General features: G+C 46.8%; 1 protein-coding gene across 2 annotated transcripts in view; it reads right to left on the reverse strand.

Annotated features, from left to right (window-relative positions):
* Positions 1 to 23241, reverse strand: part of KDM4B (lysine demethylase 4B) — a 95102-nt gene that overhangs the window by 5867 nt on the left and 65994 nt on the right. For both annotated transcript variants that reach the window (XM_051810467.1, XM_051810466.1), the window contains 10 exons: positions 21249 to 21742; positions 19978 to 20098; positions 17111 to 17289; positions 15566 to 15788; positions 12426 to 12502; positions 11151 to 11206; positions 10577 to 10685; positions 2631 to 2816; positions 1338 to 1502; positions 496 to 615 (listed from right to left, as the gene is read on the reverse strand). In XM_051810467.1, coding sequence (XP_051666427.1) covers positions 496 to 615; positions 1338 to 1502; positions 2631 to 2816; positions 10577 to 10685; positions 11151 to 11206; positions 12426 to 12502; positions 15566 to 15788; positions 17111 to 17289; positions 19978 to 20098; positions 21249 to 21742 — 1730 coding nt within the window. The remainder of the gene's footprint in view (positions 1 to 495; positions 616 to 1337; positions 1503 to 2630; positions 2817 to 10576; positions 10686 to 11150; positions 11207 to 12425; positions 12503 to 15565; positions 15789 to 17110; positions 17290 to 19977; positions 20099 to 21248; positions 21743 to 23241) is intronic.

The raw sequence follows: 23241 nt of genomic DNA on the forward strand, positions 1-23241 counted from the left end.
AAGCAGAGGATTATTCCTCATTCTCCTGACCCTTTATATCCCTCCCTCTCCCCTCAAAGTGCTGGTACTGCTTTGATGGTTGGACTTGATGATCTTAAAAGTCTTTTTCAACATTAATGATCCTAAAGTGTTGAGGAAAATTATTCTAATTATGTAGACACTGATTCATGTGGAACTACAGATGAGGAGCTCAGCTCCAGCCATCAGAGCACTTCAAGTAGGGCACTTTTGGCCTGATCTATAAGGAAAAAGGCAAATTTGCTTTACATTTTAAAAGCAGGTCCAGTCTAGACGTGTGTCTATCCCTACATCCACATTCTGCCACAGAAAACCTTCACCCTGACCCTGTTCAACACCCTGTTTCTCTTTACCCTCCCAGCAGGATTAATTTCAGGAGGGAAATTCTCCTTCCTGACCGAGTGTTCAACACCAGGGAGCTGCACAGTGCCAGGACCCATCAGACACGTGGCCATGGGGGTCCTCTGCCACACTCACCTGGTAAATCTGACTGATCTGGGCTGCAATAAACTTGGCTTTATAGATGATCCCATCTGTCCACTGCAGCTGAACCAGCTCCCCCTCCAGGGGGGGTCCCATTTGGATGCAGTCCCTGCTCTGAAGACAGAGGGAAACAGGTCAGAGAGACACCAAAGCTCAGGAACCAGAGAGGTGTTTAAATCACTGCTCGAGGAAGCTGCTACACAGCACTGTAATTAGGTGGAAGATGTTTCTGCCCTTGGGATTAATTGTGGGCATCTCAAACAAAACCAGCGTGAGAGACCGGGAATGACAGCACCCAGTTCTGGGACATTTCTCATTACAAATCCCAAAACACCAGATCTGCTGTATCTCAAAACCAAGCAGGGCAGCTCAGTGAATCAGTGGCACAATCAGGAAGGGAATGCATGAGTTGACAAATAAGCCTCTTCTAGACATTCCCTCTATTAAGTGAACTCCCTATTCCGAAGCAGAAGCAGCTCACAGACAATCTGCTTCCCCCATGAATCACACTTGTCAGTTGAAAAATAAGATTATTCAACCACAAAATAAAGAGGACGAAACTTAAAACAAACACTACTTTCTGTGAAGTCATCTGCATTCAGCAAAATCACATCTTTGTCAAGGAACCAAAAAAAATAAATGAGATAATGTCAGAAACAAGAACTGCAGGGAAGAGCGGGATGAGATTTTCTAAGCGAGCAGCGACTTTTTTAATTTTAATTATTTTTTTTTTTTTTAAATTTACTTTGCTGTTCCAGCCCAAAGCACACGAGAGGAAGGCACAAATCACACTTGGCACTCATCTATAAAGTCCCAGCCTCCACAGAGCTGCTTACAATGATGCTTTCGGGGTAAACGTTGTCGCTGTAGGAACCGTCGTCAAAGTTGACCTCGTAGAAGGTCTGCGTGGTTGTGCCGATCACTCTGCACCGGTAGTAGAGCCCATTCCGGTTCTTTGTGATCACAGTCTGCCCCAGGGCCACCTCCCTTCGGAATGGGGTCTGTGGGAGAGGGAAAAGGGAAACATCTGCAACCTGCAAATTGGAAAAGCCGCGCCAAAAATATCACAGAACCGTGGAACGGTTTGGGTCGGGAGGGAACTTAAAGCTCGTGGAGTTCCAACCCCCTGCCATGGGCAGGGACACCAATCTTCAGCAACATCAGAAGAGGAGATCTCAGGAAAGCTGTATCTGATGGGGGTTTGCTGTCTCTGGATAACTGTGTCCCTCTCCAGCAGAGCAGTTCCTCAGCAGTAACGGAGTGAGAGGCAGCGGGTTCCTCCAGCCCCTCGGATCACACAATCACCATGGAAGGGTTTGGGTTGGAAGGGACCTTAAAGCCCATCCCACCTCCTGCCATGGGCAGGGACACCTTCCACTAGCCCAGGTTGTTCCAAGCCCTGTCTAACCCGGCCTTGGACACTTCTAGGGATGGGGCAGCCACAGCTTCTCTGGGAAATCCATCCCAGCCCCTCCCCACCCTCCCAGGGAGGAATTCCTTCCCAATATCCCATCTAAACCTACTACCTTTGAGATTAAAGCCATTCCCAGTACTGCCTTTCTGGATAATCTTTCTGCACTAGCCAGAAAAGTGTAATAAGTCTTGAGCCAATACAGGTGCAGAGAAACAATTCTAAAAAAAACCCCAAAAAACCCCAAAACAAACTGACAAAAAATAAAATAACCCAAAAACCCACCAAAAAAATCCCTGACAAAACAAAACAAAACCACCATCCAAAAACAATCTTGGAGACCTCATTGCAGTTACAACTTCCTTGTGAGGGGCAGAGGAGGGGCAGGCCCTGAGGAGTCAGGGACAGGACCCAGGGAATGGCCTGGAGTTGAGTCAGGGCAGGGTTAAGTTGGATCTCAGGAAAAGGTTCTTCCCCCAGAGGGTGGCTGGGCACTGACCAGGCTCCCCAGGGCAGTGGGCACAGCACCAAGGCTCCCAGAGCTCCAGGAGTGTTGGGATGACACTCTGGGGGGTGTGACTCTTGGGGATGGTCCTGTGCGGGACCAGGAGTTGGACTCAATGATCCTTGTGGGTCCAGCTCAGCCCATTCTGTGATTCTGTAACCTAAACCCCCCAAAGCAACCCAAAAACCCCAAAAGCCCAAGCCAGATCCTTACATTCTGGTTTGCTGCTTTGTGTTTGAAGCAGGTGATGGACACCACGTAGGGCCAGTCGTCCGGCTCCATGGGCACTCCGGCCGCGTGCGCGCACGTGACGTGGAAGGAGGTGGAGCAGTGCTCGTAGGAGCACTGGATGCAGGCACCCGACACCTTCTTCATCCTCTTCCGACAGTAGACACATTTCTGGAAAGAAACAGAGGTTGGGGTTATGCAGGCAGGCAACAGATCCAATGGGATGCACGGCACCGGCGTCTGGTGTTGCCTGCTGGAGCTGAAGAAAAAAAACTCCAAAGCAATTTAATTGGAGATGAGATAAGAAAAAGGTTTAATTTGTGCCCAGGCATAAGATTACAAGACACTCACGCTGGCCAAGTACAGGTGTTACAATTTATAATACAGAGCCATAGTGCTGTCTGCTCTTAGATGGATCTGAATCATGGGTCATCTACTGCCACCACCTGCAGCTCCCAGAACGCTCCATCAACGCTGTCTCTGCACAATCCTAAACATCCACTGGTCAGATGATGTGACCAATCCATCTGTTCTAGAACAGGCAGCAGTCACAAGCATTGAGGCCATGTTGCTGAGAACACAGCTGGGCTGGGCAGGGCACATGTCAAGGATGAAGGACCAACCACCCCCTCCCTAAGATCCTGCTTTATGGTGAACTTGCCACCGGCTGCTGCAAGAGAGGAGCCCCGAAGAGGAGATACAAGGACTGCCTGAAACAACATCTCAGCCTTGGCCATATTGATCATCATCACTGGTCTACTCTGGCCTCCAACCGGGAGGTCTGGAGACACACCGTCTATAACACTGCTGATGCCTTTGAGAACGCAGCAGGATCACCCTTGAGGAGAAAAGACAACGCAGAAAGAATCGTGTCCTGCAGAATATTCCACCTAAGGAGTCTTTCTGCTGTGCCTTTTGCAGCTGGACGTGCCTGTCTCATATTGACCATTTTAGCCACCAGTGTGTTTGTAACAAACGTGGGCAGAGCCCTCCCCAAATCTTCGTTCACGAAGCCCGGCCATGATGATGATGATTGTTTGTCCAATCCAAAGTTCTCCCACCCTGATCCTCCCCTGTCCCACCCCCTCAGAATTAGGGCTGGGGGCTTTTCTTCATCATCTTCATCTTCTTCAGAGCACAAAGGGTACTCGGTCACCCAGTTTTTGACTGTACTTTTGCAGTTTAGGCCAAGGCACAAGTGTTCTTAAACAACAGGCCTACTCTTAAAGAGAGACTAAACATTTTCTACTGGAATTCAGGGGATATTGATATGGGAGCATGGAATGGGGTATGTAGGGGTTGAGGGATGTGTAAACTACTGTGCTAAAGGGTAAAGGAATAAGGGCTGCTGCTTCTAAAATCTACTTTTACTACTTAACTACTTAAAAATTTATAAAAATCAGAAAAACCAAAAAACTAGAAGAATCTTAAGGCATCACTGGCAGGGCAGGAAGTCTATGGGGTGTGTCCAGGGCATGGGAGCCACGGGCAAAAATGGTGTTTGGTGTCAAGAGGTTGGTTCCACACTGACAGAATTGTCTATAGACACCTCCCTAGAATCACTTGGAAGCCAAAATCCTGGGGGAAATTTGAGGGGAGGGGAAGTTGTGGGAATAAGTCAGGGGGGAAAAGTCCAAGAGGAAAAAGTTGCAGGGAAAACTCACAGTGGGGGGAAACAGAGGGACTAAGGTGGGGGGAAATGCAGGGGGAAAAAACTTGGGAGGGAAAAACTTGGGGTGGAAAAACCTGAGGGGGAAACTGGGAGGAAAACTCGGGGGAAAACTCAGGGGGAAAAACTCATGGGGGAAAAAACTTAGAAAAATAAGTTGTGGGAGAAAAAGTCTGGGGTGAAAAATTCAGGGTGGAAAAATTCTGGGGGGAAAAACTCAGGGGAAAAACTCGGAGGGAAAACTAGTGGGGAAAACTCAGGGGGAAAAAAAACTTGGGGGGGAAAAACTTGAGGCAGAAAAATCTGGGGGGAAAATCAGGGGAAAACTCAGGGGGAAAAACTCACAGGGGAAATAACCTGGAGAAATAAGTTGTGGGAGAAAAAGTCTGGGGGGAAAAAAGTCTGAGGTGAAAAATTCAGGGGGGAAAAACTCGGGGGGGGGGGGAATTCATGGAGGAAAACTCAAAGGAAAAACTCATGGGGAAAAATCAAGGAGAAAAAACTTGGGGTGAAAAAGTCCGAGGAGAAAAACTTGGTGTGTGTGGGAAAACTCATGAGGGAAAAATTTGGGGGGAAAACTCAGGGGGGGGAAAAACTCAGGGAGAAAAACTTGGGGGGGAGGGAATTCATGAGGGAAAAACTCAAGGGCAGAAACTCAAGGGGGGAAAAAACTCAGGGAGAAAAACTTGGTGGGGGGGAAAAACCCGGGGGGGGGGGAAATCAGGGAGGGGGAAAACTCAGGGAGAAAAACCTGGTGGGGGGGAAAAACTCAGGGGTAAAAACTTGGGGGGAAAAATCTCAGGGAGAAAACCTCCTCATTCCCTTGGCCATGACAGCACCTCCCAGTCCCTCAGCCCTCCAGAGCCACACTGGGCAGTGGTTTAAGCCCAGTTTAAGACTCTGTTCACTGGAGGGTTCAGAGAATGGGAGGGCAAAGCAGGTAAAGACCCCTCAGTGCCACCAGAGAACTGCTACAACCCCACCCTCCCCCTGCTCAGACACAGGAATGTACCCACATTGACTCCTGAATCAGCTGGATCGTCACAGATGTGCTGCTGGAAAATGAGGTTTCCTTTTTTTTTTTTGAAAGAACAGAACACAATAACTGGGGAGTAATTTGCCCTTATTATATTTAATGGAACATTCTATCGATTAGATCTAATAGGATATAATTTTATAGAATGGGAACAAAAATATCGTGTGTTTATTTTAGATGCAGAAGCCCATCAACCATAAATATTTTATTGGCATCCATGGCAGATGAGCCATTGGAGGTAATTCAGGCAGTTTTGCAAACAAAAGAAAATAAAAACATTGTACCAAACAGCAGAATTATGGGGGGGGGGGAAGGTCTGAAATCTTTCAGTCATTTTTAAATTCATTTTCTGCAAAGCAGATCCAGTTATTAGGTAAATCAATGTAAGATGTGTGGCTATTTTAAAAAAAGAAATTACATTTTTTTCAAAGCTAAAAATCCTGAGCCTGATGGCATTGAGAGTTGGCAGCGAGCATGAGGTGTGGTAGGAGCAAGATACACTTCCTCACTCCCTAAAACAGCATCAATTCTTTTTTCCAGCCCCTCAAAAATACAGAAAAGCAGATCTTGGGAATCCCAACCGAAAGAAGTTTAAGTTGGAGGCTTTCATAACGTTTCCAGGGAACTACTGGGAACATCATTCTTAGTTTTCAGCATTTCCACTCTGGGGAATCTGTCACTGATCATCAAATCCCAGACTGGTTTGGGTTGGAAGGGACCTTAAGGATCATCTCATCCCACTCCCTGCCATGAGCAGGGATGCCTTCCACTAACCCAGGTTGCTCCAACCTGGCCTTGGACACTCCCAGGGATGGGGCAGCTTCTTTACCTTATCTGAGGCTGGGACAAGGCAAACCAGGGCAAAATTAAAGTCACCCCCCAGACAAATGTGCACTTTCCTTGTTAAGATGAACAGCCCTTAGAAATAAAATACTGAGGAATATTTGATGTCCAAGAATCTGAACATACAGCTCTGGAAGTTATTTATTACAAAATATGAATTCCACATACAAGGAGGAACAGAGGGAAGCAGGAATTTTTAGTGCCTGTTTCCAGCTGGCCATCCCCAAAACACACCACTGTCCCCTTCCCAATCCATCCACTCATCTGAACATGAATGTCCTCTAAACACATTGGGAATGATGGATTCATTTTGTCTCTGCAGCACCTGATATCCAACAGAGCCCTCCTTCCCCTCACTCCCATTAAAACACTGCTCAAACTATGCACCAGTACAGAACACATGACCTAAATTTTAAGATCCATATGAATTACTACATCCCACAGGATTGGGAATGTAACATAAGCTGCCTGAGATCACACAGTAAACCAATACAACCCCCAGAAGCACAAGTTCACTCTGTTTCTAGATCTGAGTAATCTTAAAAGTGCACCCTCAAAAAACTTGAAGGGTGGTTCCATACTATAAGCTATTCATAGTTTAGAATGTAAAATATATACAGCCAGATATAAAATAGGAATTGCCAAATTTTAATGTTTGATTTGAGTTCTCACAGCTGAGAGCAGAGGTCCCACTGCACTCACTACAAACCACTGCCAAGACAAAAAACATTCCAATGCCTTTAAACTGACAGAGGGCAGGTTTAGATGAGATTCTGGGAAGAAATTCCTCCCTGGGAGGGTGGGGAGGCCCTGGCACAGGTTGCCCAGAGAAGCTGTGGCTGCCCCATCCCTTGAATTGTCCAAGGCCAGGTTGGAGCAACCTGGGCTAGTGGAAGGTGTCCCTGCCCATGGCAGGGGGTGGAACTGGATGGGCTTCAAGGTTCCTTCCAACCCAAACTGTTCCATGATTCTGCCATTCCTCCTCCAAGATTCTCTCTCTTCCTTGAAAGCCAAAGATGCCAAAGAAAAGGAGATGTGTTACTCCCTATTCCTGTGCAACATCCCCCCTCCCTGCCTGGGCTCTCTCTGAAATAAATAAGCCACATTCCTCCCTGTGAATCAACTGAAGTCAGTTTGTTTACACCAAAGATTAATTTGGCCTTTTTACACAAACGAACAAAACCCAGGAAATTCAAAGCCAGAGCCTCAGTGCTGCCAGAACGTGGGTTTAGCCTTTAATAAGCTGAGCCTTTATCACTCTGCAAACCATGTTCCAAAGGCAGATAAGCACCAGGAAAGTGCACAGCAGGACACAGCCTGAGAGCCAGTCAATAGAGATCCCATTATTAACCTGTCAATACCCAACTGTCCCAGCAGCACAACAACTGCTGATACACAGGGGGGGCTCAAGGGAGAGTTAACCCTCCTGGGTCAGGAATCTGCCCTTGTTGATGCAAACAGGATTTTTCCAAGGGAAAGGATTAGCACACACCTAATGCCACCCTCGTGCCAACACAAACTCTGTGGGACAGGAGGAAGGGCTGCCACAGTGAGGGGGATGTTCAGTGTAAAGAGGATCAAAAATGAAGAAAAACGTGAGTTACAGTGAGCCTGAAGGGTAGAGAATGATGGAAAAAGTAAAAACTCTTCCCTGGGAGGGTGGAGTTGCCCAGAGAAGCTGTGGTTGCCCCATCCCTGGAAGTGTCCAAGGCCAGGCTGGAGCAACCCGGGATACTGGAAGGTGTTCCTGCCCATGGCACAGGGTGGAATAAGAGGAGCTTTAAGGTGCCTTCCAATCTAAAGTGTTCTGTGATCCTGTGAAAATGCAGAAGAGCTGGATGTGTGGGAGATGGGATGGACAGAAACACCAGTGCCAAGAGCTGTGGCAAAGTAGCACATGGAGATTTAAAGCTGCTTTCTGTGGGAGGGAAAAGAGAAGGTCTAAAAACACAGGAGAGAAATCTTTGGAATAAATGCACACCAGAGAGTCAGGTCACAGCTGAGAGTAAGAAATGGGCTGTCTCCTGCATGATGAACACTGCAATTCATTTACTCCACTGAGGAATGACAGCTAATTATTCCAAATTTCCACGTCATAAATAATTTACGTGCAAGAGCCTGCAATATGCCATCAATCAGGGAGCATGGAAACTGCATTCCTGAAAATGATGCCATACCCACAAATGGACTGAAAAGTCCCTGCTTCAACAGGGAGACCTGGTACAAGCTTAAAGAACAGGATGTACCTTTAACCACTGCAATGCTTTGGTTCCTCAGCCCTCTCACAGTAACTTAAAACAGTACAAACATATTAAAAAAATCAAACAATAATGAGGGATAAACCCTACCCCCTCTTTCCTCCATTACCTTCATCTATTCACTTCAACTGTCCTCAACCTTCACATCATTCCTTCTGTCCTTTTCCATCTTTTTCAGCCACAAAGGTCACCTCTCCAATTTTACCCAGGACTGCATCAACTCCATCATTCCAAAGTCATCAGATCCAACCCCAGCACCTTTTGGTCACCCCCAGTTTATCTTCCTGAATGCAGCTGCTCACCTCCAAAGCACAGACACAGACACAGCTCCTCCACTGACTCCTCATGCTCCAAATTCCTACAAAGAATCCTAAAATTCCCCACTGTGGTTCAGGAGTGTGTTTCTCCACACAATCATATCCAATTTAAATTTCCTTTGTACTTCACACCCCACCCCACTGCTGCTGCTGGGAGTACCTCTGCCCCTACATTCTGCCCTCCAAATTAATTGTTTCATCTTTATGATCTAGTTTATAACCCTAAAACTTTCCAAGTGAAGGGCTTAAAGCCAGGCTTTGACATTTGAGCTACAAGCCAGGCTCTGGTTAACATCAGCATAAGGAATATGTGCCTGTAAATCCCAACATTGGACTGTGTAAGTCAAGGTACTTCATACAAACATTCTCTCCCTCCCCTGAGACAGAAAGAAAACAGGAGGTGCAAATGGAACACAACAGTGAACAAATCAAACAAAATTCCTTTCCAGAGCTCAAGGAGTGTTTGGACAATGTTCTCAGGCACAGGGTGGGATTCTCAGGGTTATTCTTTGTAGAGCCAGGAGCTGGACTTTGATGATCCTTGTGAGTCCCTTCCAAGTCAGGATATTCTATGATTCCATGAAAATATAAAGTTTTAATTCAGGAATGAAAGAGGAAGGTGTGCAGCAGGTCCCTGCAGAGGCCCAGCCAACACTTTTGAGCAGAATGAAGCACCAGATTTCGACGTACGGTGACAGTGCCCTGGCTCTGCAGGACTGCAGGGCAGCCAAAGAAGGGTTAAAGAATTAAGCCATGTTTCCTTGTGAGGCTCCATTAAGCAATACAAGTGAGTCTTGTGTAAAAGGATTTTAAGTTCAGCGTTACAAGTGCTGGTAATGAAGAGGATGCAGGCTGGAAATGTCAGCTGATCCATAAAGAAGCGCCGCGGCAAAGATTTATCGCCCTCGCATCGCTCTGCTCCAGCACTCCTCCTGAATAATGAATGCTTTTTACATTCACATTTGTGTACAAAACCCATTTGCACAACAGAGAAATAACTCTGGAGGTAGGGATAGATCCTTCCTAATCCCTCACTCGGGCTCCCTGCACTAAAGAGCAGCTCTGCTAAGGAATCCATCAGTGCTATCCCATGTATCACCGCTCCAGCACCTTCCCTGTCCCACACTGTGTCACCCAGCTGACTTCTGCACCAAAAAAAGCAGCAAAAGCACAATTTATTTTGCAATAACACAGTGTAGTGATGGAGCATTAACTAACATTAAGATTAATTGCTCTGAGCCTGTGAATCATCCATTACTAATCCCTGGGATGAGGCCACGCAGCTGAATAACAACTTGTAGCTGGACTGGTATTAAAATCTTCCCAGTCTTGCCTTGCAGTCAGGGTCACAAAATGTTTATTCATTTCTACAGGAGATTTCTTGATAGAAAAAGAGAAATATTGCAAAGAAAGATGAATCAATTCAGAGATGAACAAGTCAGCTTCTCTCTAGTCACCACATCCCTTCACAGTCCCGTTGTGCAGTACTTGGAGTAAATGAAGCTTTCAGGCAGTTTACACCTGATTGCAGGTGGGGAAGGGTCCTGGGCTCTGCCCAGGGTATGAGCACATTCCCATAGAGTAAAGTCACATCTGGAACCCACAAGCTGTTTGTGTATCAAAGCACTGAGACAGTGCTCAGCAGATATCAAATGCTGCAGCTCCCCACAGCTTTTGTTTGGAAATAGGAGCGAGATCACCTCCAACCTCAGCTACTTTGTGAACCCACACAATGTTTTTCTGTCTAGTTACAGCTTTTTCCTTTGGCTCTTGTTCCCAAACACTCTCCCCAGGTAAGAGACACCCACCAGTTTCCATCTCTGCTCCGGAATAGCGCTGATATCCACAGGATGACGCTCTATTACATTGAGGAAACGGGCCTCGGGGACAGCAATAGCACAGATTACATGGACCCACCTGGGGAACAAAGCAAAGAGACAAATCAGAGTCTGCCATTAGTTGAATTAAATGCTCAGGAGGGCAGTTAACATTTCCCTGCCTCCCTCAGCATCAAGGCATATTTATATGGGTTGGCAGCCTTGGCAACGTTACCGACTGTTAATTACGGTCGCACGAGGTAAATGTCTCTGCAACAACAGGGATCAACCTGCTTGTGCATCTGATTTTGCAGGATACTAAACATTCTCTGAGAAGACTTTTCTCTGAGAAACAACCATGATCAACAAGTGTTCAGAACTTCTGCTATGGAGCACCTGGTGTGGTGTAAGACAGCACAGTCACTCAGGCTCATCCTGCCAAGTGCAGAGCTGTCACCTCCAGAACACCAAACCTTGCTGGTACACTGAGCATTAAGACCCAATTCACAACAGCAGGAGATTGGATGGCATGTGGGAGGAAAATATCCCAAAATACAACACTCACCGCCCATCAGTGGTCATCTGAAGAGCTCCTCCCCTGAGATTGCACAGGCAACATTCCTGCAGGAACACAACTCCTTCAGAACCGATGGGAAAGCTCGGCCCATTCCCCCCCCAGGAATGACTACACCCCATCTGGGATGCCCCAGGCACACTGAACCCTCCCACCACCCATCTCTGGAGAAGTATCTGGCTGGGCCCAGAGAGTGGTGGTGAACGGGGCTGCATCCAGCTGGGATCTGGTCACTTGTTGTCCCCCAGGGATCAGTGTTGGGCCCAGTTCTATTTAATATCTTTATTGATGATCTGGATGAGGGGATTGAGTCCATCATCAGCAAATTTGCAGATGACACTAAGCTGGGGGGAGTGTTGATCAGCTGGAAGGCAGGAGGGCTCTGCAGAGGGACCTGGAGAGGTTGGATCCATGGGCTGATTCCAAGGGGATGAGGTTCAAGCAGGCCAAGGGCCGGGTCCTGCCCTTTGGCCACAACAACCCCTGGCAGCTCCAGGCTGGGGACAGAGGGGCTGGAGAGCAGCCAGGCAGGAAGGGAGCTGGGAGTGGGGATGGACAGGGAGCTGAACAGGAGCCAGAGTGTGCCCAGGGGGACAAGAAGGCCAATGGATCCTGGCCTGGCTCAGGAACAGGGTGGCCAACAGGTCCAAGGAAGTGATTCCTGCCCTGGACTCAGCACTGGTGAGGCCACCCCTGGAGTGCTGTGTCCAGTTCTGGGCCCTCAGCTCAGGAAGGACATGGAGGGGCTGGAGCAGGTCCAGAGGAGAGCAACGAGGCTGGGGAAGGGACTGGAGCACAAGTGCTGTGAGGAGAGGCTGAGGGAGCTGGGGGGGCTCAGCCTGGAGAAGAGGAGGCTCAGGGGAGACCCTCCTGACTCTCTGCAACTCCCTGACAGGAGGGGGGAGCCAGGGGGGGTTGGTCTCTTTTCCCAGGCAACCATCAGCAAGACAAGAGGGCTGGGTCTGAAGCTGTGCCAGGGGAGGTTTAGGTTGGATATCAGGAAGAATTTCTTTGCAGAGAGGGTGCTCAGCCATTGGAATGGGCTGCCCAGGGAAGGGGTGGATTCTCCATCCCTGGAGGTTTTTAAGAAGAGACTGGATGTGGCATCAGTGCCATGGGCTGGGAACCACAGTGGGGTTGGATCAAGGCTTGGATTGATGATCTCAGAGGTCCCTTCCAACCCAGCTGGTTCTATGATTCTCTGATTCTATGACTCCCGGAGTATCCCATGGGAATTGTGTGGGCTCCAGAGGGGCAGGTCCTCACCGCTGCCCACGCGTTGGCTGAGCACCGCGAGCAAGACCAGCTCTCGTTCACCAGGTCTGGACGAATTCCGTAACAGCCTGAAAGAAAACAGTTACATCCTCATCAGGTCAGTCTTCCCACCATATCTGTGCTATTGACTCGTTGACTTTTCAGTTAGAAGCATCTCTGAGAGCAGGAGCAGCATTTGGATGATTATATTCAATAGGCTCAGACTAAAGTCTGAGGGGGCGGAATTTGGGACCAGCGGGTCTAAAAATAAGCAAAAAATCCACATATAGGAAACTCTCAACATTTTTTTTTTTTACTTTTCTAAGGATTACAATAACAGGACTTTGATCCTTCAGGCAGGAACTGGGCTCCAAAGTGATGCTATCACTGCTGGAAGGCACTCACACAGCAAAACAGGTAAGGTCACTGAATTTTGGCAAGGTTGAAGCAATTCTCTTTGCTACATGGTGTTCTGAGGAAAGACAAATCCAATAATACTGCAAGGAAATTAAATACCTGCATTTCACATATTTAACAGTATTTAATTTATGGTTATATAAAGTGTTAGAAACATCTGATTTTACAGAGCATCAACTACTGTAACATGCGAGCACCAAATCCTCCCACAGCAACACCAAAATAGTAAAGTGGCATTAAAGCCATAATAAAGACAGAGAAATAAGAACAAAAAAGACCCTAAAATTCTGGAAAAGGTACTGAGGTTTGTCACTGAAAACAATGGGGAAAGACACAGAAATAGTTTTGAAAAAGTGGATCTATGTGATTCCTGCAAGCTTGTAAAGCAAGTGGAAAATTAAATACAAGCATCCCAAATAACACACAGCTCATCCCACCCAGCCTTTACCTATCCTACCAAAACCCCATCCAGCCTTCACCTATCCTGAAAAGCTGAACAGAAAGTTTCAGCTGGGAACAACAATCTCAAATTACCGAATTAAACTTAAACAAAGTCATTCAGAAAGCACTGGGATTGCCACCATAACCTGATTTATAAATATCATCCACTTAGCCAGATAAACAGCATGTCAAAAAAAGTCAATACTATGGATCTGCAGCTGTTCTCCACAGCTGAGATCTCTTTTCATCATATGGCAAATCAGGAAAGCAGATTCCACCCAGTCCTAGAACATGGGCAGGGTGTTCAGTCCAAAAACTGAGCTGAGACAGAAGCAGACACTGAGCTGGAACAGTGCTGGACCTCACAGAGGTGGGGAGCAGGCTGGGATTTCAGTATGGATTTCTTGCTCCAGGGCCACAGGCAGCTGGAATATGGGATCTGGGAAAAGGAGACTGAGGGGGGACCTTATTGCTCTCCACAACTCCCTGGCAGGAGGCTGGAGCCAGGAGGGGGGTCGGGCTCTTCTTCCACATAAAAAGCAACGGGATGAGAGGAAACGACCTCAAGCTGTGCCAGGGGAGGTTTAGACTGAAAATTAGGAAAAATTTCTTTATGGAAAGAGTTGTGAAGCATTGGCACAGGCTGCCCAGGGCAGTGGTGGAGTCACCATCCCTGGAGGTGTTCAAACAGCGTGTGGATGTGGCACTTGAGGACACGGTTTCGTGGTGAACCCGGTGGTGGTGATGGGGTGACTGTGGGACTTGATGATCTTAAAGGTCTTTTCCAATTTTAATGATTCTATGAGGGGAGAACAATCAGATTTACCGAGCCCCAGACTGTCCCATAAGGACAATCCTAACAGACCAAGAAAAATATGCTCTTTTTATGGATTTTGTCAACGCCTCAAAAGCCCAGAAACCTTCACAAAACCTTCCCAAAACCTTCCCCCTCCGTCTGTTCCGGCTGCTGCCGTAACCCAGCACAGTTTGGGAGGACACTTCTCAAGAACACTCAGGCTGCCAACTGGTTTTACAGCACAGATTAGCCAAAATACACCTCTCAACACTGCAATCCTGCAATAAAAGCAAATGGATCCTCTGCAGCAAAGTCAAAGGCACGTCACAGACTCGGAGCACAAAGAAGGAAACAAGAATTCACTGGAGACTCCAGCAGATTTAAGGTCCATCCTGTCCTCAAGGGGAAAGCACAGCCAAAATAAAAAGCTGCTTTTCTCTATACCTTGAGTGTGCAGATTAACATCATCTTGCCCACACCCCTCTGTCCCTAAGCAGAATTTGGCCACTGAAACCATTTTGATAGGCTGGACTATTGCAGACATATGGATGGACAAGATGCAGCATCTCTGATTGCCACAGAGGCCACAATTTGGGAAGGAAGGAACATCCTCACTGTGCTTATTAGCCAGGAATGACCATAATCAGGGATTCAGCACAGAAATAAAAGTTGCCTTCCAGTTCTCCACCAGAGCCAGCCCTGCTGAGCTGCGTGGGGACCTGCAGGCTCTAAAATTGGAACAACAAAAGTAATTCCAGCTGATGCAAGTCAAATAAGATTCCCCATCTGTCAAGATCAAACAGCTGAGCAGGAATTTGTCACATCTCCTACGAGCCCAAATGTTAACTGGATGTTGTACAATCCACACTGAAGGTACACATTCCACCAGGATTAATCAGATCTCCTTTTAGACATAACTATCAGGGAAGCAAACAGACATATGTTCCCTCTTGTAATCAAGTGCCATTACTACAAACAGTATCACAGACACTAATAAAATGTATCTCCAGCTCCTCCATAATCTCTGCTGCACGCAGGAACAATACAGCCTCACCCAGCAGAGCAATTTTGGGAGGAAATATTTGAGAGGAAAGAGTGCAATAAGCCTTGGGAGCTCTGCTTTATTACAGAAAATGAAAGATATCGAAAGAAAGAATCTTTTCTGTGAGACAGAAAAAGGATCAGCCAAAAAACAACCCCTAAAAGGAATATTGGTGTGTATTTTTAAGATCAGTGACTGCCAAGGTGGACTTGAATATACAGATATTCCTTCTAGTGGAAGGTGGTCCTGCCTGTGGCAGGGGGTTGGAAGTGGATGATTTTTAAGGTTCTTTCCAACCCAAACCATTCTGTGATTCCAAGATACACTTGCAGTAGAAAAGGAAAAAAAACAGGAGTGACAGGTGTAGCAACCCTGGAACTCAAATACAGGCAACACACAAATAAACTCAGGAGTTTCTCAATGCCCCAAAGGTTTTGGGAAGGAGGGAACACTCACTGGCATGGACCTGCAGGCAGCATTTGGCACAGGATATCAAGGGACTGGTTCCATCCTCTCCAATGTAGGAATTTGAAGGAAGGGGCTCTGTGTTTTCCCCACTTGAGGTAAAGCACATCTCTGGGATCAGGGGCTTGGTCTTCTGGCCACACTTGGAGAGGTGAATGAAAGAGGATGGTTCCCCTCCGGAGACTGGGCCAGCTTCCTTATCCACCTGTAAGGACTTGGAGAGGAAATGTCAGCACATGGAATCACCTCCTCCCTGGGCACAGTTTAAACTTTCAAGGCTGAGCACTCCCCTTGCAAAAAACCCACCAAGCACCTGCCAGCAGACAGCCAAAAACTGAGCCTTAAAACCCAATTCCCAGGCACAGCCCATCCCTGCCTTGCTCCTCTTCCTGAGGCCTCTCCTGGGACCTGTAATTTGGTTGGAAAAGCTCAAAGAAGCTTTAGAATAATGAGCAGCTTTTCCTGGTTTTCTTTTGCAAAAAATCTGAATTCCTAAATTGTGGCTGAAAACACTGAGGAAAAATAAAAAGGAAAATCTTATTTAAAGCAAGACCTTCCCTCCCCCTCTCTCACCCCTCTGGCATCCTTCCCTATTCTTCCTGCAAGAATTCCTCCTGAAGGACATTTCAAGGTTTCTGGTAGCAGGCAGAGTTAAAAGCAATGGATTAAACCAGCCCAGCTGCACCCAGTTTTCCTCAGAACCATCAAACAACATCCAGCAATCAGAACAGATATTTTATTTTCAGTCTCTATAATAAATCAAAGAGATTTTATTGAAGGGGGGGGGAGAGGTGGGTCCTGCTTTTTCTCAGAAAAAGCTCCCAACACATATCCAAGGAATCTAAGGCACATATTCCTGGTGGACACACAAAGCCAAATCTGGCTTTCTGTGAGAACAAATCAATACACAACTGAGCAAATGACTAATTCATCTGATGAATTTTTGCCTTTCTGCTCATAACATCTCCCAGAGCATATTGGTAGTTTCCAAAAGAGATGATGGATGTGCTTACTCAGTAAATCTTGATTTTGTTGCTTGTTTGCATATATTCAGCAGTCTGGGCCTGTGCTGAAACACCAGCAATCACCAGCTTGATGTGCAGAGTTTTCTGCACATGAAACAAGTGTTTGCAAAGCTCTTTAAATGTGTGATTTTAAAAAATGAACACTGAGAAAGCCAGAGAAGGCAGGAAAAAAAAACAAACACAAAAAAAACCCCAAAAAGGCTGTGCCAAACCCAAACACTTTCCTTTGGGGTGCAAATTTGTAGGGGTCTGTCTTTATTATAAATGTCTGCATCCTAATTCATCCATCTGAGCAGTATCAGAGGTTTAGATTAGATATTAGGAAAAATTTCTTTTTGAGAAGCATGGTCAGGTATTGGAACAGGCTGGAGCCTCCAGCCCTGGAAGCATTCAAAAAACATGGGAATATGGCACTGGATTTAGTGGTGAATGTGGGGCTGGGTCTGGACTGAGAGCTGGACTTAATCTTAGAGGTCTTCTCCAAGTTTAATGATCCCATGTGAGGAGTTACCTGGTTGTAGGGGTAGAAGAGGGTGCAGACAGCACAGTATGGCTCACTCAGGGCAGCAGCTGCATTGAATTTTCTTTCAGCTGGGAAATTAAGTGCTTTATTCTTCCACTGGAAGGAAAGTAAAGATTTCAAAGCCTCTGGATCGCTCATATCTTCCTCTCCAGAAAATGGAAACGTTTCTAGAATGAAAGAAATAAAATCCCCAAACAATGGACAGTCAGGAGAGGTTTATAGATAGAACAGGTGAAATGGCAGCAAGGTTGAGTTAACAGCTCATTCTCAACAATACAAGTGCAATAAATAAAAACATTCAACTCATCCACGGTTCCTCATATACATTAAATACTTCTTAAATGGATATAATTCCTACTGTATGGGGAGGATGGACAAGACAGGGACAGAGATGACTTAATGGAACTGGCCATGAGAAGGAGGAAGAAGAAAATCTGGATTTACTGCCCTCACTGTGGAAACCTATTCCATCCTAATGAAGCTTTAATTTGAACTTTAGTAAGTTCAAAACACATGATGTGTCCCTTTGCTCTCTCCAAGTGGGAGCTGCATTCTCTGGAAGATGTGGATGCAGTTGGTGCTGGTTTGGTCAGGACAGTTCCCAATTCCCACCACTCAGAGTGTTCCAACCTTCCCAAGGTGCCTCCTGTTCCTGTTCCACCAACACAAACCTTGGCTCTGGGATATCCTGGGTTCAGGTGTTCCTTTCACAGCCATTCCATGCAGGACACACCATCAAACCCTCCCTTTGCTCTCCCCACCATCCCTCCCTCTGCCAGAGCTCTGCCAGGTCCTTCTCCTGCTAATTAGTTTGCTAATTCTTGCTTTTCATAAACCTTTAAAAGGCCCTTGGCCTTTCAGGATTAAACCACTGCAGGATCCATTTGGGGGGCCAAGTTTCTTACCCTTCCTTAAGGAAGGAAATTTGAGTCACTGTAAGTGCTAAAGAAATTTTCCACACAAGCCTAAGTGTAAATCAGTCCCTGCATCACCAATCTGCAAAGTTTCCAAGAGAACAGGGAAGTCAAAAACATCTTGGTAGAACATTATCCCCAGAGCTCAGCACATTAAACCAAATTGTTCACTGCCTCACTGTTAATTACTAGAAATAAGCAGTTAATGTTCTGCTCTATAGGTCTTAAGTCTCCTCCCCAATTCTCCCTCCCTTTGAAGATTTTCTGACTCTCAGGTTACCTGAAAGGATAAAAGGAACTTGGAGTAAAACATTAACAGCTGAGTTCACATCTCAGATTTTAAATGTTCCCCTCGACTAATCTAATACAGAATTGCCAGACAATGTGGAAATTTGATTATGTTTAATTAATCACTCCTCTTTGGGAGGTGATGGATGCTGTCTGTGTGGCTCTGTCATACTTCAAACCAAGGTTACTTCCTAAAAAGTGCCTTTTCTTTTCAAGACATGAGTCAAAAACCTCATGTTTCTCCAAATTTTAGTTGAGGCACATCAGGTGACAGGCAGGGATTTATGATACCAGTGAAATCAATGCAAGCAGCATCCTAATCCAGAGTGACAGAGGGAGAGAAAAAGGGAATGACTGCTGTGTGTTATCACCTTCTCTCCTCCCAGGATGGACCCTGGGGGACACACAGCTCCTACCCTGCAAGTAAGGAGGGACAAACAATTTGTCTGGACTGATTCTTAGTGTATTATGTGCTTAATTTACATGCTCACTGTTCCTCTTGCAGCCTTCAGATCATCCTGGTACATCATTCCCTGAAAAAGCAGGGAGTGCAGAGAGCTGCTTCTATTCCCTGGTGGGGAGGGAAGACTCTGTTTGATCAGACTGTGCCCAGCAGGGCTGTAAATCAGCCCCCAGGAAATGCTCCTGCTCCAGCAGCCAAGTCCCCAGACACCATCCAACAAAAGTCAAGGCACTGGGAAGAATCTGCCTAATGAGGAGCCTCCAGCACAAAGTTGGCTGCAAGGTCTCACCCCAAGAGAAGGTAACGAGTCTCTGCTGCCCCTCAGCTCTTCACTCCACCTCACACACCCCAAGACATCAAAGGCATCCTCCTTGGTGAGGAAAGGGGTGTTCAGGATAACCCCTTCCTGCAGGAAGCTTCTCTAAAACCAAGGGATGTGTTCTCTGAAGGGAAGGGAACAGGGAAGGTGTTGTCCTTTGGAATGAGGAGCTGTGAGTAAGGACTGGCACCTACACCCACAGCCCTGCCCCAACACACAGAATTTACTGTGGCCTTGTCTATATTCATGGGGAAAGACCCAAAAGTGGGAAATTACACCACAAAACAGAGTGAGAGGTAGGAGTCTTTTTTTTTCCCCTTGGTCCAGACTGTTGGGGCATTCACAGGGACTGGAATGTGGGAAAAGAAGGATCAGTGATGTGCAGTTAAGCACTGACAGACTTGAATTCTCATTTCTGCATCTGCCAAGAAAAGTTGGGCCCCAACACTGACATGAATTAAAAGCCTTTAAAAGGTTAGAATTAACTCTCCCCACACACACAAGAGCAGGCCTGACCTCCACTGCCTTCCAAGGGGAACAGATCTCATTCCGCTCCAATATCTGACACGGAGCTTTTCCTTTAAGATGCAATTTTCTGTGAACTCTCTTTTCCCTTTGCCCAAAATGCTGCCTCACTTTGCAGCCAGCAAAATATTTTTCTTGAGAGAGAAAAAAAAAAGGGTGGGAGGTGAGAAGGGAACACCTCCCACGGAGGAGTTTTGGTTCCAGCTGGGTTATCAAAACGGGAACACGCTGCATTTTCCACCAGTGAAGTGGAACACACAAAGTTTCAGGGCACCCAGTTATGGCACTGGCTTCAGGAATTTTGTGGATCAGGCAAGACAAACATTCCTGGTGGTGCTTCACTCACCCTCATCACTTGAGGTCTCCTGTTTGACCACGGACAGCGGGGAGCGGGTCGGGGGTTTGCCCAGGGGGTGACGACGACTCTTTTTGATCTCCATCTTCATTTTGGAGAAAGCAGAAGCAGTCTGGAAGGAAGCAGAACAAGCTGGATAGGCCTCCCAAAGGAGGGAACAGGACAAGAGAGGCAGAACTCTTGTCAAAAAGGGTTCTGAAATTCACACAGCAAACTTTTCAATGCTTTTTGGCTGAAATGCTTCAGTTTTCTGAGCCAATTCCTGTAGCTGATAAAAGCCAACACTAACTCTCCAGAAGTTGGGTAAACTACAGAGTTTTCTTCAAGTCAGAACAGGCTCAGAACATCTGCAAGCTGCCAATTCAATTTGCTAATGAAAAGTCTGGTCAATCACATGCACAGCTGGGAACTCCATGAAAATTATGGATCATCAAATCCCGGAATGGGTTGAGTTGGAAGGGACTTTAAAACACATCCAGTCCCACCCCCTGCCATGGGCAGGGACACCTTCCACTAGACCAGGTTTCTCCAAGCCCTGTCCAATCTGGCCTTGGACACTTCCAGGGATGGGGCAGCTACACCTTCTCTGGATAATCTGTTCCAGGGCCTCTCCACCCTCACAGGGAAGAATTCCTTCCCAATAACCCATCCAGCTCTGCCCTCTGGCAGTGGGAAACCTTCACCCTTTGTTCTATCACTACATACCCTTGTGGTGTGCATGTACAGGCCATGCAGGACCAGAAACATTTTCCTAGAACATTCCAGCATATTTACATTGTACTGGACCCACTGCCCCATTTCCCAGTCAACACTAAGTACATCCACCCTCATCCCAGGAGCTCCCCATCCTGAACTGAACCACAGACTGAACTGTGAGAAAATATTCCCTCTCTCCCTGTAAAAGCCCTCATCCCAGGAGCTCCCCATCCTGAACTGAACCACAGACTGAACTGTGAGAAAATATTCCCTCTCTCCCTGTAAAAGCCCTCTGTGGCTCCCCAGCACGGCACTATTCCACTGGAGGCTCAGAAACAATCATGGAATAAGAGAATGGCTTGGGTTAGGAAGGGCCTTGAAGGTCATGGAGATCCTTCAGGAAGAGCAGAGAGACCCTTCACTAGACCAGGGTGCCCCACCCAACCTGGCCTTGGACACTTCCAGGGATGGGACAACAACTGTGGACTCCTCTCATTACAACAAGTTACTGCTTCAAACCAGCAGATCTTACAGTGCTTGCTCATGGAAAGCTGCCAATCACTGACCTCTGCAGTGACCTCTGGGGTTGCTGGCTCTGCATTCTCCTCCTCCTTCCCAGGGATCTCCAGGGGCACTGCCTGCTCCCTCCATGCCAGGCTCTTCTGGGTGGCGAACTGCTCGAAGGCCTGCTGGCAGGACATGCGCTCCTTGTCGAACACCACCTTCTTGGTCCTGGGCACCACGTAGAGCATGGGGATGATGGGCCTGGGTTTGAAATCCTCCTCCTCCACCGGCGCCTCCGAGGGCTGGATGATGTTCAGGGGACCCGGGGGCAGGTTCTTCTCCGCCGTGGCCGGCGCCGGGGGCACCGGTGGCACCGGTGGCCGCGCTGCCCCCGCCTCACCCTCTGCCAGCTGCTGCTGCTGTGGGGCTGGGGGTGGCACTGGGGGCTGCACGGGGGGCTGAGGGGCCTGGAGGTGGTGCTGGTGTTGATGGAAAAGGTGCTTCTTCTTCCTCTCGCCTTTCACTTTGGGAGGACGGGCCTTTACTTTGCACTCCCCTGTTTCAAGAGAACAAGGACAGTGAGCTCCTGGGCCAAGAGCCAATATTCACTATTTCCCTCCTTTCAACAAAGAGCTCCAGTGCTGGGCTAACCTGTCCCACCATGGCACCATTGCTCTAACCTGTCCCATCATTATTGTTCCAACATGCTCCATCATGGCATTACTGCTCTAACCTGTCCCATCATGGCATTATTCCTCTTATATATCCCATCATGGCATTACTCCTTTAACATATTCCATCATGGCTTTATTCCTCTAACATATCCCATCCTGGCATTATTCCTCTAACATATCCCATCCTGCAATTATTCCTCTAACATATCCCATCCTGCAATTATTCCTCTAACATATCCCATCCTGCAATTATTCCTCTAACATATCCCATCCTGCAATTATTCCTCTAACATATCCCATCCTGGCATTATTCCTCTAACATATCCCATCCTGGCATTATTCCTCTAACATACTCCATCATGGCATTACTCCTCTAACCTGTCCCATCATGGCTTTAGTCTTCTAATATATCCATCATGGCATTACTGCTCTAACATGCTCCATCATGGCTTTATTCCTCTAACATATTTATTGCTCTAACATGTCCTAGCATGGCTTTATTCCTCTAACATATCTCATCATGGCATTATCCTCTAACATGTTCCATCATGGCTTTATTCCTCTAACATATCCTATCATGGCATTATTGCTCTAACATGTCCCACCATAGCATTATTGCTCTAATATATCCCATCATGGCATTACTCCTCTAACCTGGTCCATCATGGCTTTATTCTTCTAATATATCCCATCCTGCAATTATTGCTCTAACATGTCTCATCCTGGCATTATTCCTCTAACATACTCCATCATGGATTATTCCTCTAACCTGGCCCATCATGGCATTATTCCTAACATATCTCATCCTGCAATTATTGCTCTAACCTGTCCCACCCTGGCATTATTGCTCTAACATACTCCATCATGGATTATTCCTCTAACCTGGCCCATCATGGCTTTATTGCTCTTATCCCATCATGGCATTATTCCTCTATCATGTCCCATCATGGTATTATTCCTCTAACATTTCCCATCATGGCTTTATTCCTCTAACATTTCCCATCATGGCTTTATTCCTCTAACATATCCCATCCTGCAATTATTGCTCTAACATGTAACAATCCTCACATTATTGCTCTAACATGTAACAATCCTCACATTATTGCTCTAACATGTCCCACCATGGCATTATTGTTTTAACATGTCCCACTATGGCATTATTGCTCTTATCCCATCATGGCATTATTCCTCTATCATGTCCCACCCTGGCATTATTCCTCTATCATGTCCCACCCTGGCATTATTCCTCTAACATGCTCCATCAGGGATTATTCCTTTCCAACAGGCCCCCTGAGAGCTGCAGACATCCAGCTGTGCCTCAGCACTGCCCTAGAGAAGCCAATGCTACAAAGAAAAGACTTGTGTCATTTCTATGGACTAT

Source organism: Manacus candei, unplaced genomic scaffold, assembly GCF_025592945.1.
Source record: "Manacus candei isolate 608988 ecotype Guabito, Panama unplaced genomic scaffold, ASM2559294v1 h1tg000078l, whole genome shotgun sequence".
Classification (NCBI taxonomy): Eukaryota; Metazoa; Chordata; class Aves; order Passeriformes; family Pipridae; genus Manacus; species Manacus candei.